The sequence below is a fragment of the Tachysurus vachellii genome, chromosome 3 (genome assembly GCF_030014155.1).
Source record: "Tachysurus vachellii isolate PV-2020 chromosome 3, HZAU_Pvac_v1, whole genome shotgun sequence".
Lineage (NCBI taxonomy): Eukaryota > Metazoa > Chordata > Actinopteri > Siluriformes > Bagridae > Tachysurus > Tachysurus vachellii.
In genome coordinates, this window is record NC_083462.1 from 33,147,133 (window position 1) to 33,163,501 (window position 16,369).

The 16,369-nt window shown below is 38.3% G+C and overlaps 2 protein-coding genes across 2 annotated transcripts; one reads left to right on the plus strand and one right to left on the minus strand.

Moving 5' to 3' along the window:
• The first annotated feature begins 3,865 nt into the window (after positions 1–3,865).
• il17a/f3 (interleukin 17a/f3) lies at positions 3,866–7,209 on the plus strand. Its single transcript, XM_060866863.1, has 3 exons — positions 3,866–3,996; positions 4,245–4,471; positions 6,815–7,209. The coding sequence occupies exons 1-3, from the start codon at positions 3,982–3,984 to the stop codon at positions 7,053–7,055; spliced, it is 483 nt and encodes a 160-aa protein (XP_060722846.1). The 5' UTR covers positions 3,866–3,981; the 3' UTR covers positions 7,056–7,209.
• A 186-nt stretch (positions 7,210–7,395) lies between these two features.
• Positions 7,396–12,639, minus strand: stmn4 (stathmin-like 4). The gene is made up of 6 exons (XM_060866862.1): positions 12,488–12,639; positions 11,128–11,191; positions 10,884–10,979; positions 10,493–10,698; positions 10,199–10,390; positions 7,396–8,400 (listed from the first exon to the last, which is right to left on the minus strand). Exons 2-6 carry the CDS (start codon positions 11,147–11,149, stop codon positions 8,341–8,343), a joined length of 576 nt encoding a protein of 191 aa, XP_060722845.1. The 5' UTR covers positions 11,150–11,191; positions 12,488–12,639; the 3' UTR covers positions 7,396–8,340.
• Between the last annotated feature and the right edge of the window lie 3,730 nt (positions 12,640–16,369).

The following is a 16,369-nucleotide window of genomic DNA, read 5'->3' on the forward strand; positions in this document are numbered from 1 at the left end:
GGGGGTTTCCTCCGGGTACTCCGGTTTCCTCCCCCAGTCCAAAGACATGCATGGTAGGTTGATTGGCATCTCTGGAAAATTGTCCGTAGTGTGTGATTGCGTGAGTGAATGAGTGTGTGTGTGTGCCCTGCGATGGGTTGGCACTCCGTCCAGGGTGTATCCTGCCTTGATGCCCGATGACGCCTGAGATGCCCGATGACGCCTGATGCCCGTGACCCGAGGTAGTTCGGATAAGCGGTAGAAAATGAGTGAGAGAGAGAGTTTATTTAAATTTGATAAACATCATGGGACGAATCCCTTTTAAAGGCACCATGCACCAAATTCATGAAGTATATATTGTGAGATGGATATGAGTTCAGTAGTAGATACTTAACAAGACATAACTTCCTCAAGCGAGATTGAAAAGCATTAAATGACCTTTAATTTACATGTACTAACTCAGAATGACAAAGCAAAAACAAATATGTACAGTATGTGAACCTTAACCATTGTGTGCAGTTAAAGCAAATTTTCTTCAAGGACCTCTCTATCCTTCCCTTAACTCTGACCAATCTCCACGTTGTTGCTATTATAGAGCGATCCCCTAACATGATGCTGCCACCACCATGCTTCACTGTAGAGTTGGTATTATGATAAGCAGTACCTAGATTTCAAAACAGAGACACGGTTCATGGAGTTCAGTTTAATGGTTGAATGCTTGCGCCTGAGAATCTTTTTCCTCATAAATCTTTTACGTGCCTGCTACTGTATATGATTTTGCTCTGGTGTAGATCCTGTCTAGCTACTTTGCCCTGACTGCCTGATTGATAGAATATTTTAGCTTTCAATCTTTGCACGTCTTCTGAAGCCTGTTTCTTGTTCAACTCCCTGAACAACGTCCTTCTTTCCTATTGAGCTACTGATTTTCGGTCAGATGGCTTTAAGAAATGAGCTCTCTTGGTGATTCCAAACTTCTTCCATTTCACAATGATGCTTCTGGGAAAATTCACTGCTTAATTTAAATCGTTTTATTTTATTGGGTCAGATCTGTATCTTGACGCAGTTTGAACACAGAGATCTGAAGCTGCTTGGACTTCATGGCTTGACATACACTGTGAGTTGTGAGACATATCAGATAACTAATGGAAACAGGAAGCACCTAAGCTCAATTTGAGTGTTTTAGTCTAAATACCTCTCTTTCACTCTCTACACATGTAATCCTTCAGTGCCTGTCATCCTTCTTCTCTCTGGACTGCCTGATCCACCCTGATGCCGTACTCCTGGTTGGAGGATCACTTAGAGGATGCTCACTGCTGCTGAGGATGGACCACATGATGGACCACATGAACAGCCTGGAGATACATAGGATACTGTGGACGGTACCACATACTGTAGAAAGCATAGAGATGGTTTTAGGACTACCATGAAAAGTCTCCATTAGTGAACAATTGATAACTTTATTAAGGCAGAGATAAAGTTATTTCCTGGTTACACAATTAGCACTTTTTTTGAGAGAAATGATTAATAATCACATTGTCTGGTACAGTATGACCCAGATGAGGATGGGTTTCCTTTTGAGTCTTGTTCCTCTTTAATGTTTCTTCGTTATAGCGACTCAGGGAGTTTTTCCACACCACCGTCACCTTGAATAGAGTTGCACAAATCTAAAATATTAAATCTTCTTTTGCTTGTCATATGCTTGTCATTATGGATTAGCGTGTGTACCTGGATGGCAAAAAAGTCAATTTAATCAATTTTCAATTAAAGCTATAAGACACTAAAGTGCACCAAAAAAAAAAAACTGATGGGGTCTGAGTATTTTCCAAACCTTTTACACATATTACACGGTGTTATAATCATCGTCCATGAATGACTCATGAGCTCGCATCTCCTGTTGTGGTTTTAGTATTCATTGCCAGCTGTGTTATAAGAAGCCATTCAGCATTTCAGTGACCTAAATTTTTGCAAAGTGGGCGACATCATGTCTGCTGCCAGAAGTGCAAGAGGAAAATTCAGATCTTAATGTGCACAAACCTGTCTAGATTTCTGTAGCAATTTCTCAGAGCAAGAAGCAGAGGGTCAGTAGCTCAGATTTCTTTGAAATTTACATTTGAAATGCAGCACATTTAATACAAAATTGACTTGACACTGACGTTACCTTGATACGTGTCATACTTGGAGAAAGAGTAGTGAAACGCATGACTCAGTTCCACTAAATAAAAAATGCTCAGAAGCTCATTTACAGAGACAGAAAATGGACACACAGCAAAAATCTATGACTAAATAAATGAATAAATGACTAGCACCTGTAAGCATTTTTTTTATTAATTTTGGCTTTCTCCAGATTACTATCAAGACCGAATTCAACTTAAAAAGGAACGTCTTTTTGTTTGCCAGCGTGATCTTAGATCTAACGTAAAACACTCAGATGCTTTCGGTTCAGTTCTAACATTCTTTGTCCAAGAGATTTTTTGATAAACACAGTTTATAAGACACGAACATTATCTAATTTCCTTTTACAGTCACCATGGTGACAAATACAATTCATTTGGACATCCTGAAATGTCATCACTTCAAACTGTGAGATGCAGATAGTTACGTTGAATGTAACCTTTTGAACATCCATCCATGTTGTGTAACATTTATTTTACACAGTCACAAGGAACTTGAAGTCTATCTCAGGGGACTCAGGGCACAAGGTGGAGGACACCTTGGAAGGGGCACCGACCCATTACAGGGCAAAATCACACACAATGGTTAATTTATTGAAGTCTTTGGACTGGGAGATGAAACCAGAGAACCTGAAGGAAACCCCTAAAGCATAGAGAGAACATGCAAACTCCACACACAGGGAATCAAACCCCAACCCTGGAGTTTTAAGCCACTTAAGTTAATAGATTTAACTATTAAGCCACCATGCACCCTGAAGACCTAAAATAAATATGAAGACACACTAGATCATTATTATATATTATACTGTATATACATTTTTGGTGTTCTCTCTGGTGTTATCTCACATGGTTGTGGGTTCAAACATCTCCGCTACAGGGAGCTGCATCACTGCTGATGACCCCTGTGCTCTGACCCCAACTTCCTAACAAGGTGAAGACAAGAATTTCATTGTGCTGTTATGTGCTAATATAAAGGCTTCTTCATCTTCTTTCTCTTTTTCAGCTTTTTTTTTAACATAAAAATATTATTTGCTAATGTTTGTATAGACAATCTGTATAGACAACATATTACAATGGTTTAGCAGGAATTATTGTATTGAACCTGAGAGGTGTAATTGAGATGTAGGTCAAAAGTGGCCTGAATACAATTACAGTGCATTTAACGTCTGTGCTTTTATTACTTAGAGCTTGTTCATTGAACTCCTTTAACTCTAAAATATGCCAGATAACGCTCTTAGGGTCTGGTGGTGAAGTCAAACTTTATAATATCCGGGGGGATGTGGTAGCCTAGTGGGTAAGGCGTTGGATTACTGATTACAGAAGGTCATGAGTTCAAATCCCAGGTACACCAGGCTACACTGCTAGGCCCCTGAGCAAGGCTCTTAACACTCAGTTGTATAATTTGAAATAAAATGTTAGTCTTATCCAGAGTGTCTGCAAAATGCCATAAATGTAATATTTATTCATTTTAGAAAAAAAAAACCAGACAAATGAATCATGCTTATATAAATATATATATATATAGAAACATTATATTGCATTTCTACATTATTATATCTTGGATTAAAATGCTTTAGAAATGAAACTGAAAAGTCTTTTTCTAAAATATCCATTGCAGGTTAGTTCTTTTGCATGGCCCCGGACTGGAACATATTCAAGCGCTGATCTACGTCTAAAAGATAAAAGTGTGTCAAAGGGAAGGAAACACAACACAAGAAATGCATGACATGTAACAGTATATAAAGATGGGGAATTCACAAACCCTCATCTGTCACTGAATGGACCAGTTCTATGCTGAGGACGGACTACGATACTGACTGTTAATCTCAAGATGCACATCTCAGTGGTTAGTGCGAAGACTTATTTATTTCCTATAATTTTAAACAGCAATTTAAAACACTGAGAATTTTACTGATGTAATAAATATGTGTTAAAACTGTCATGAACACAATATTTGTAGAACTGATAAATGCAGAGATGCTGAAACACTGACAGCAGGCATTTAAATAAGAAGAATAGTAATCTGACTTTTCATTTTCTTTCCTTTCCTTTCTTTTCGTTTCCTCTCCTCTTTTCTTTTTCTTCTCCGCCAAGCTTTTCAAGGTCACACTGTTGTTGGCGTTGGGAGTACTGTTCATCGGAGCAGATCATTCTCCTGCAGGACGGAAAGAAGGAAAGAAAGAACGGAAAAGGGGTCCAGCTAAGAAGGGCTCCCTAAGAAAGGCCAGGAAACTACAGCTGACTCTCGATTCTGCAGTAGAAAGCCAACTAGATAACTATCAAATATCTCCAAGTCGGTCAATATCACCGTGGACATATGAGTGAGTCTGATTAAACATGTACATCTACACATGGTGTAGTACACACACACACAGTGAGAGGAACTAAACATGATTGGTTTATTGGTGTTTAAAATACTTCCAGAGCATATATTCACTTCAGATTGAACGTCTTTTGCCTTTCGGCACATAGCTATTAATTTTGCAGCATTGAGATTTCTACAGTAAGAAGTACATTGCAAACAACATATTAAGTTTTTCTTGTTGTATGATTACATAATAATGAATTTAAGATTTTTTTTTTTTTAGTCTTTAGTTTAATTAGTCTTGTTTTATTGACTCACTGCTAAATTGTAAGTAAAGTATTTGTTTGGTATTATCATAATTATTTGCAAATAGATTTAAAAAAATTTTAAGCTATAAATAAATAAAAATATCTGCAATTAGATTTAATACTATCTAGTTTATTGTGACCTTATAAGAAAAAAAAAAATACTATATAAATTTGACTATATTTAAGATATTTTAACTTGCTTAGATGCCATTTGTTTTATCAGCGATGTGCTTCTGGTACCTTTCCTTCATGTTGATGTGTAATGCTCCAGTACTGATGCTCCCGCTACCATGCTTCATTGCTGGTGTTGTGTCTTTGGGATCATATCTAAAACCCCTTTTTTTCTCCGAACCTGAGTCTTTTTTTGATCTGAAGGGATTTTATTGTTCTGAAATTGCATCTCTGTTCTTGTTTCTTAGCTTGTTGTTAAGAGTTTTGTGTAAAGTGTAGGAACCCAGATGATTGTTATTTTTACGTTGTCCTTCCGCATCATTAGGCTTTGTTTACACGTACTGAAATCGTGTGTGTCCTACAGTACCTTCTCCCTGAACTTTCTGAACACCTCTTCATAGCAACAGCGTTCCCTCGTGTTAGTGTCACACAAACAGAGTGAAGGTGAGGGTGCTTCCTAGTAGTAATATGCAAATATTATTGAACCAGCCAAACCACTTTTCTCTGGTTCTGTATCTTTTATTTTTGTTTTCACTATTAGAACTAGGAAGCACCCTCACCATCACGCTGTGTGTGTGACACTAACACAAGGGAACACTGATGCTACTGTGTGAAGAGGTGTAGTTGGTCTACAGTAATATTTAGGTAGATGCTTCTTGTCAAAGTAACGTCCACACGAATACAGGACCCAGAGTTTCACAACAGTGTGATCTGACTCCTGTATATCAGAGCCTGCATTCACTTTTTCAGAAATTTGAGCTAAAGTAGCTCCTCTGCTGGATCATAAAAGATGAGCTCCATGTGCATCAACAAACCTTGAGGCTTCTTGTTCCTGTAGCTGCTTCACTGCTTGCTCTTCCTTGGAGCACTTTTGGTATTTATTACCCACTTCATACCAGGAACACCACACGAGACCTGCTGTTTCAGAGAACCAAATCGTCTAGAAATCAGAATGTGGCTCTTGTCAACAGTCACTCTTATTTTTGCACTCGCCCATTTTTCCCGTCTTCTAACACATCAACATCAACTGATCACCTGATGTCATTTATATCCCACCTAAGATGCACCTTGTTTTAATATTATTGCTGATCATTGTTTTATTATTATTATTATTATTATTATTATTATTATTATTATTATTATTATTCATATCAATATCAATATTGCTATTAATATTATTAATCAAGTTTTGCTACACAACATTTAGCTAATATTTCTAATTATTCGCTTAATATAAATTATATTATATATAAGATTTTAGATGCTTTAACATCATTTTAAAATCTTTAAATTGTATAAATTGTTGCACTGTTGTCCAGACAGTTATTTCTCTTTTTCCAATTTATAGCCCACAAAAAAGAAGCCCATGCACTCCTCGCCTCCATCACTTTAATGATGTGAAGCGATGTCTTCTTTTGTCGATCTCGCTCTCATTTTATTTATTTTTTAATCATCTCAAAAACAGCCCACTTGTCTTTCCTCCATCGCTTTTTCGGCACGCTTTCTCCTCCACCACTTTATTCTTTTGTATTCTATTGGCAGATCATTTTACTTCATTCTTAAAACAAACCCTTCAAATAATAAAACTAAACCTGCCAACAGAAAAAGAATATTTCAAGCTTGAAACGAGTAAAAGTTTAACCAACTTGCATTTAGTTCATCTTTAATCTTATAATGACAGGAAACACGAGATCAATGTGACTGTATTTATAGATGTTCTGAATTGCCAGATTGTCATTTTTGTAGTGTGTAGTTATTGTGTTGTTCTTACTAAACAGTGCCTTAAGCACAAAACATTGTGCAATAGAAAAGAAATGAAACTCTGTGGGTTAAAGTGTAGAACGGAAGTGAAAATGTTTGGGTGTCTCGCCTCCTCCCAGGGTCTTTTACGACGAATCTCGCATTCCGAGCCGCATCTTCGAGGCGAAGTGTGAGAGAACAGGCTGCTTGAACAAAGATGGGATTGAAGACGCTGGTCTGGAATCCAAACCCATCTTCTACCAATTCCTGGTGCTCAGAAGAGTAAAGGGCAAAAAGAAGGACTATTCCTTCAGGCTGGAGAAACACACCACCAGCGTGGGTTGCACGTGCGTTTTACCGAACGTCGTGTCTCACATGTAGTGCTGCTGTTCCTGTGTATATGACTGAAAAAAAAAAAGTTCATACATTTCCACGGCTCTTTATACGAGCCATTAACAGTCACGGGTTGCTGTATTACTGCTTTCTTTTTAGCTCAGGAAACCATATAACATAAAAGGGCTTGAAATGAAGAGCACTGTTAAGTTGATTTTGTCGTTCTTTTCTCTCCTGTTCTGTTTTTTTAGTTTTAATTTAAGAATAAATGATCAACAAAAAGACAAAGCACAAGGTAGTGGTTTAGTAACGAGATGTTTTTACTGACCGTTATGTCAAATCATCTTTATGATAACCACAAAAAGAGCAAATGGAGTTTTCTGAACAATTCACATCGACATTATTTTGTAAATTCATCTAACGTCTAACGTATGTTAGCAGGTGGAATAATAACATAAAGAAAAAAGATACAGAGATACATTCACTTCTAATGCTAGGTCTCTTATTGCCACTTCATTAAAATATAAGTACATCTCTCTCTCTCTCTCTCTCTCTCTCTCTCTCTCTCTCTTTAATTACGTCACTGCTCTACATTCTTGACATGTTTTGATCTGCTCTCTTCTTAGCTGTCATTTCCTACCAAGTAATGTCTTTTAGCTTATAGCTTATATGTGCCTTTGATTTGTGCTTATGTATTTATTATGAAATATCATTCTGAAGACGCTAACATTTCTGAACTTAACGATATTTGTTGTCATCATATCTCTTTCATGAAAATGCATAATCATGAATATAATCCTGCTTAGGAAACAAAAGCAATGTGAATAAACATCCTTTAAAAATTTTTTATTGAGAAATCACTTGTGCCTCTATAAATAAATGATGAGTGAATAAACATGCATAGCTTGCGCTTTGCTAGGTGGTATACATTTAAGAAAACGTGTATAGACATACACTGTATATGAAGTACTGATCTTAAAGTTTGCATGATCTGCGTGTCTGTATTATTTATGAATTAGTTCTTGTTTCTTCTACATCATCACCTCGCTATGTACAAAGGACTGATTTTCTGAAAGGTTGCTGATTTCTGCCACCTGAACCTAGAGCTACTGTGCACTGTTGTCCGAAGAGTTATTACATATCACAATATACACCTTATGAAAAGAGAAACAAACAAACAAACAAACAAAACTTTGTTGTTTTAAATTGCCATTAGCAATGTCCTCTACTCGTCTCCGTTACATTAATGAGAAGCGATGCCTTCTTTTATTGATATCTCTCTCGTCCTATATTTTTTTTATCCATCCCACAGTCCACTTTTTCTTCCAGCACTTTATCGGCATGCTTCCTCCTTCAGCTCTTTATTCTTCCTCACTTCTTCTGCGTGCTTGTCCTAAAAGAGTGAAAAACAGGCCTCATTAGAGCAAATAAGGTACGAATCAAGCTTTCTAGATTATAGAACAATTCATTCATTCATTCACTCATTTTCTACCGCTTATCCTAACTACCTCGGGTCACGGGGAGCCTGTGCCTATCTCAGGCGTCATCGGGCATCAAGGCAGGATACACCCTGGACGGAGTGCCAACCCATCACAGGGCACACACACACACTCTCATTCACTCACACAATCACACACTACGGACAATTTTCCAGAGATGCCAATCAACCTACCATGCATGTCTTTGGACCGGGGGAGGAAACCGGAGTACCCGGAGGAAACACCCGAGGCACGGGGAGAACATGGAAACTCCACACACACAAGGTGGAGGTGGGAATCGAACCCCCAACCCTGGAGGTGTGAGGCGAACGTGCTAACCACTAAGCCACCGTGCCCCCCTATAGAACAGTTACTTTATGTAATTATATTATTTATTACATTACATTATATATTGTGTGCCAATGGATGAATAAAAGACCATTTAGAATTACATTCGTTCAATTTGAAGTGAACAGTAAGAAATACTAAAAAGCTCTCTGCTAGTGGTTCAGTCATTCTGTATCATTTATACTTGAAAAGACGATTAAATCCAGAGCTAGTTATATATATATATATATATATATATATATATATATATATATATATATATATATATATATATATATATATATATATATATATATTTGTCCTGATTGTACATTTCACCATCTGTAACCCTGCAATGTTTTAGAGTCGACAACCTGAACTAATCCAGGTTTAATTAAGGTTTAAAAAACAGGGTCAAAATGTTTCTGCAAAATTGGGTTAGGGTTAAAAAAGAAAATGGATATATGTATCTGCAATGTATATTAAAAGTGAAGTTGTTCCCTACATGAAAGACACACTTTGTGCACTGACATTTGTAGATTAATTCAATAGATTTACTATAAAACCAGATCACTACGTTTGAGTTTTTTTTTATTTATTTATTTTTTTTTTTTAACTAAGCCAATTTGGCACTCATTAGCTGCCTGGTTTGCTCCCTCCATCTGTTCTACTGAAACTGTTCACAGAGCGAGCATGATGCAAGAAAATCCAGCTCCAATGGGTTATATCTCTTGTTGCATTTCCTATTTTGACCACTAGGTGTAATAATAACTCTATTGATACTAGGTGGGGTTGTGAGGAATCTGCCTTGTCAAATAAAAAATAAAATTAATTATAAGTTTGATTTTATTCAATTTGTATTATTACATTATTTAAATGAGTATTTCAATGTCATTTTAATTGTACAGAGTTGTGAATAGTATAAAAGATGAGTCTCTGTTTCATCTAGCCCAGGTCTGTCACCACCTGAACCAACAGGTCCAACCTTTAATAGTCCAGAGCTCTATCTGAACCATCACGGATATCACTTTCTTTCACAGAAAGTGTCTTCTCTCATCCTGATGTGCTGTTATATTAATTATTTAAACATCCATCCATACCATGTCTATACCAGTGGACTCTGGGCACAACGTAGTAAACACCCTATACGGGTTGCCAACCCATCCCAGGGCACAACCACACACTGACCCACTATGGAAAATGTATTGATGGCAAACCGCCTACAGCCTTTGGACTGGGGAAGAAGAATATGTGAAGAAAATGTGTTATGTAATTCTAAATTACAACCAAAAAACAAAACTAGGACAGAAATATAAATGGCCAGACACCACACAGTGTGTTATATGGTGAATATGGACAACAACAACTGTCCTCATGTCAGAATACCTTTTCCTGAAGCCTCTCTAGCATGGCGGCCAGCAAGGCCTCGCGGTTCTCTTTGTTGGTCTCCATCTTTTGTTCCAGCTTCTCCTTTGCATTCTTGATGAAGTTGTTGTTCTCCTCAAAGGCCTTCTGGATCACCTCCCTCTCATGCTCTCTCTTCTCAGCCAGATGCTTTAGCAACTCTGCCTCCTGGAACTGAGGGAAGGCTTATGTGTGTTAGTATGTTATTGTCTGGAGATTGTTCTGAGTGAAGTGAGAAAAAGGCAGTGTGTGTGTGTGTGAGTGTGTGTTTCGAACCTTTCGTCTCTCTTCAGCAGCCACCAGCTTCTTCTGGATCTCCTCCAGTGAGGGGTCTTTGCGGTGCGGCATAGAGGCGTTCAGCTCAGGCACGCCGTCGAATGAAGGTGGCTTCAGGATCACTTCAAACGCCTGGCCTGACGCACGCTTGTTCAGCTCGATCACTTCCACGTCCTTGATCTCACACCAGTTCAGGTCCACTGCATCTATCAGAGAATATGTCAGATCTCATTTATTAAGTTACTCTGTCTAGCACTTAACTAATTATTACTCATTTATAATGACAGCGAAATGCTAAGATGTTTGTGGTATTTTGAGTAGCATGTTAGCAAAGAGCTAGCTGGTAGCTAAGAGCTAACATGCTACACTGAAGGTATACGCTGTGTCTTACCTTCAGCTTTATAGGTCTGCTTCTCTGTAATGTCCGACTTGATGCAGGAGCAGAACAGTGACACTAGAGGGAGCTCCTTCAGTTTGTTGCGATATGCTGAAAGGGGAAGAGTCAAATAAAAAAATGATCCTTTCCTTTACTTCACAGAATTGACAAACAACATTAATGGCAACTTGGTGAATTATCATTAGGCCATGTGGAGTAAAACTGTAATGAATTTGACAATGCAAACTAGTTAACATACCTGCCAGGGTCATGCTGTTCATTTTCTTTCTTCACGTACAAGGAGGCTTAATCTGTTCTTTCCACTGAGAAAGAAAGAGAGAGAGAGAGAGAGAGAGAAAGAGAGAGAGAGTACAGTGTGTACATCTGACTAATTGTATATGCAAAAATATTTCAACCAAATTAATGCTAGTGTTTTGTTCAGTGTTTAGCACTTTTCTGTCTTTCATTTCAAGACATCTGTCAACACACTGAATCAATAAATCAATGAATCGGTGAATCACTGAATCAATCAATCAATCAATCGATTTTGTCGATTTTGAGGAAAAGGCATGAATTCAGATGAGGAACACACGGCTACGGCGTCTACACCGACCCACTGACACAAACACACGTGCACTGAAGTACACAAATAAAGGTCAGTGATATATGTTTACTCTGTGTTTAATTTCAGAGTCACATAAACATGTGACCTTTAGATCATGCAGACAAAAAGCCTCATGTACTGTACCTGCCTCATGTGATGACATATACCTCTGTAAGTGGGAGACCACACACACACACACACTAACCTTGTCCACCCACCACCCCCCACCCTACCCCACCCACACACACACACTCACGCACACGGAACGCTGATCAATATCCACTTCCTGCAGACGTGGCTGTTTATTTACCGCTTGTCAGTAGAATGCAAGAAGAGCCACGACTGCGCTCAGAGCTTAACATTGTCAAAACGGCAGAGCACAACATGCTGGAAATGTCATCTGATGCTGTTTAATTTGCAAACTAACAATCTTTAGAAGGTACATTTTGTCTTGTTTTTTCAGCTGTCTCGAAAAAGACCTTTCTTTCTTTTAAATTCTTTTCAATCTTCGATTTTTGTTACAGGATCTGATATCTGATGTTTTTCCTGATACTGATACCAGGTTCTACACAGCATACATTGATGCTAGTAAGAATTTGCATCGAATTGATAGAATAAGTGCAACTTTTCCCTGTGAATCCCACTTTAAATGCATTACATAACTATGGACTTCTGCAGACGGAAAGGCACACAGCCATGCTCTGAGACCACCTAGACCATAAAATATCAGTCAGTAGACATATCAATAAGTATCCTTGCTCGCAAATAAACATCAAGCATCAGCACTGATTTCCACATACACACAATGTACACACGCCTCACAAACATTATCAAGGACTAACCAACTAATGCTGCATTAATTAAGCTATTAATCTTCATTAATGATGTCTGAGTGATGCAGCGTGATCAATCCAAGTCTTTGTTTTACTGATCAGATGAAATATAAAGGTTTTAAATGGTCAGAACCCCTTAAGGTAAGCATTCAGTGGTTTGTTTTGGTACAATGCACACTTACCCCCTCTCCTTAACAATGTCCGTAATGCTCGTCCCCCTCTGTCCTGCTATTTCTCCGAGTCTGCACGTCCTCAGATACAAGAGCTGAGCAGCATCAGTAGCACTACCACTCCTAACGCATGACATCACCTGCCAGCGCTGCTATTGGCTGAGGAGCTCAGTGCTGTCAGAGGATGGAGGGAAAGGAGGGGCAGCAACAGAGGGATATATAAGTCTATCTCTATATACATGTAAGGAAAAGGGATGGGGTGATGACTGTTACTTTTTTATATCATCATTTTTTTTTTGCATCCATGCCGTGTATAAAACCAACAGGAAGCTTCCAAAACTGCTGCGTAATTTGAACGAATTTTTATTTATTTATTTCTTTTTGGTGGAAACGGCTCTATCATCAACCAACATCAAAGGACTGCTTTGTACTGCACTGTAACACACTCTTTCTTTTTTTGTGCAATTTCTTACGTAAACATGCAAGATGGGATTTTGAAAAAAAAAAAATATAAAAAAAATGTAAAAATTAAGGTGACCTAATGCTCTGATGAATGATTCTCCTAGATTAATTGAAATATGCACACACACACACACGCGCACACACACACACACACACACACACACACACACGCACACACACACACACACACGCACACACACATACACACACACACACACACACACACACAAGCACACACTCACACACGCACACACACACACACACACACACACACACAAGCACACGCACACACAAGCACACACACACACACTTAGTTAATGAAGGCTTTAATGATCATTTGATGGTGCTTTAATATGTGAAATATTAGCTTCTTAAAAAATAATCTCATTTACGTATTTCAGTTCAGTTCATGTGTCAGACTCGGCTGTTTGGGCGTTGCTGCCAAAGACAGTCATCTGCCTCTTCAGGAGGTGTGAGACAATGCCGAAGGCTGTCGCCGTGCTACAATGCAGAGATGACAAGAAAAGAAGGAGCGGGACAAACCCAGTCAGAATGGAAGTAAAAAAAAAAAAAAAAAAGAAAAAAAATGACTTTTTACTCAGTAACCTACTTAATAAGAGGAGAATTCAATTTTCAGAAAGATTTTTATTACTGATTTATTGATTAGTGGCTAAACAGGAGAAATAATCAACTGCATGTTTCTATCAACATATAACCTTTAATTTCTGCTGTAACTTTAAATGTTATTAAATTATTCATGCATGAGGATCCATAGACTGAAATAAACCAAGCTAAGATAATTAAACCATTTTCTAATCAATTTTTTATTACCAATTTTAAGCTCGGCATATTTTTTTTTTCTAGAATATTAGCTTGAAATGAGTAAAATGTCTAGAAAAAGGTTTAATACATTTATATAAGAAATAGTAGACAAATATCACTATATTAAAGATTTTGCACAGCACGTGCTTGCGGATCAGAACCTCAGCCCTGGTGATGTGATATATTACAGCAGCTATATTCCCATAATCTAGGTGATGTCATCCAAATGACTTTTATTGGTATTAGAGAGAGAGAGAGAGAGAGAGAGAGAGAGAGAGAGAGAGAGAGAGAGAGAGAGAGAGAGAGAATGAAAGAGGAAGAACTAAAGGAAGTCGGAGTAACAATAAAAAGGGATGCTTAATGTTTGTAGAGATAAAGTTGACAGCGTGTTGTGATGTCGTCATCTCTCATCTCTCCAGGATATTTACGGATTCCCGATTACAATTTCTCCCTTACAGGAAATCTTCAGCTCTAATAAAAAATGATAGTCTAATGACATCAGATGCACAAACCCTGTGTGGTCAAGCCTGCCTTCGTGTATTCACTCACAGCTGTAGAACAGACTCCAAGCTGAAAACCTTCTGACTTGAGAAGTTCAGGAATTTGCACAGAAGCCAAATATGACTCACTCAGGTAGAGAGCGTGAGAGGGGAGAGAGGGAGGAAGTGCAATCTGACATCTAACTCCCTCCTCACCATGACTTCACTCTCTTGCCTGATCGATCCGGTGAAGCAAATTGGATTGCAGATTTGAATTCAATTAAAATGAAGCCTAAGTCATGCATTAAAAGGTGACATCGTGCTCACGCCCACAGAAAGCCACAGCAAATTAATCAGTTCTTTCCTGTTCTTAGCTCCTGTTTCCCTCGGACTGGATTCAGGGATTACTACAGAAATGACATAATTACTCTTATTACATTGGGCATTAGGTCAAATATCGTTCTGAGAAAGAGATAGATAGATAGACAGACAGACAGATAGACAGACAGACAGACAGGTAGATAGATAGATAGACAGACAGACAGAGAGACAGACAGACAGACAGACAGACAGACAGACAGATAGATAGACAGACAGACAGAAAGACAGACAGACAAACAGACAGACAGTTAGATAGATAGACAGACATACAGACAGACATATAGATAGACAGATAGATAGACAGACAGACAGACAGACAGACAGACAGACAGATAGATAGACAGACAGACAGACAGACAGACAGACAGACAGACAGACAGATAGATAGATAGATAGATAGATAGATAGATAGATAGATAGATAGATAGATAGATAGATAGACAGACATACAGACAGACATATAGATAGACAGATAGATAGACAGACAGACAGACAGACAGATAGATAGACAGACAGACAGAAAGACAGACAGACAGATAGATAGACAGACAGACAGACAGATAGACAGATAGAAAGATAGACAGATAGATAGACAGACAGACAGACAGATAGATAGATAGATAGATAGATAGACAGACAGACAGACAGACAGACAGAAAGATAGATAGACAGACAGACAGAGAGACAGACAGACAGATAGATAGATAGACAGAGAGACAGACAGACAGACAGACAGACAGAAAGATAGATAGACAGACAGAGAGACAGACAGACAGATCGACAGACAGAGAGACAGACAGACAGACAGACAGATAGATAGACAGACAGACAGACAGATAGATAGACAGATAGACAGATAGATAGACAGACAGACAGACAGATAGACAGACAGACAGACAGAGAGACAGACAGGCAGATAGATAGACAGAGAGACAGACAGACAGATAGATAGATAGATAGATAGATAGATAGATAGATAGATAGATAGATAGATAGATAGATAGATAGATAGATAGAGGGAGGATCAACTGTAAGAGAACTAAAGGGCAGAAAATGGATTTCTATTCCATTGAGATTTGTAATTAATTCTAGGCGTCGTAAAGAACGCTCAGTGCTGCTTTCTTCGCAGTCGGTAAACAAAAACAGACAGAACACATGAACACACACCCCTGCTCGAAGCTTTCTTGATGACATGTGACATTTATTTCTCTTTTATTGACAGAAATACTGTGTGTCTTTCAGTCTGATTAGGAACTGTCGATGTCACCTTGAAAATAAATGTCCTGGAACTTCTATTATTTTCTGGCTGTTCTGCGTTATGCCTCATTCTTAATCAAACACACACAAACACACACACACACACACACACACACACACACACACACACACAGTATATATATATACATACACACACATTGACAGTATATATAATAATTTTATTATTGTAATATTTTTTATTATATTATGTTAACAGGACAGGTTCCACTCAGAACAGGCCTCGTCATGGTCGACCAAAGAAGTTGTGCACACGTGGTCCGCGTCATATCCAGAGGTTGTGTTTGGGGAAATAGATGTATGTATGAATGCTGCCAGCATTGCTGCAGAGGTTAAAGGGGTGGGGGGGTCAGCCTGTCAGTGCTCAGACCATACGCTGTACACTGCATCAAATTGGTCTGCATGGCTGTCGTCCCATATGGAAGCCTCTTCTAAAGATGACGCACAAGAAAGCCCGCAAACAGTTTGGTGAAGA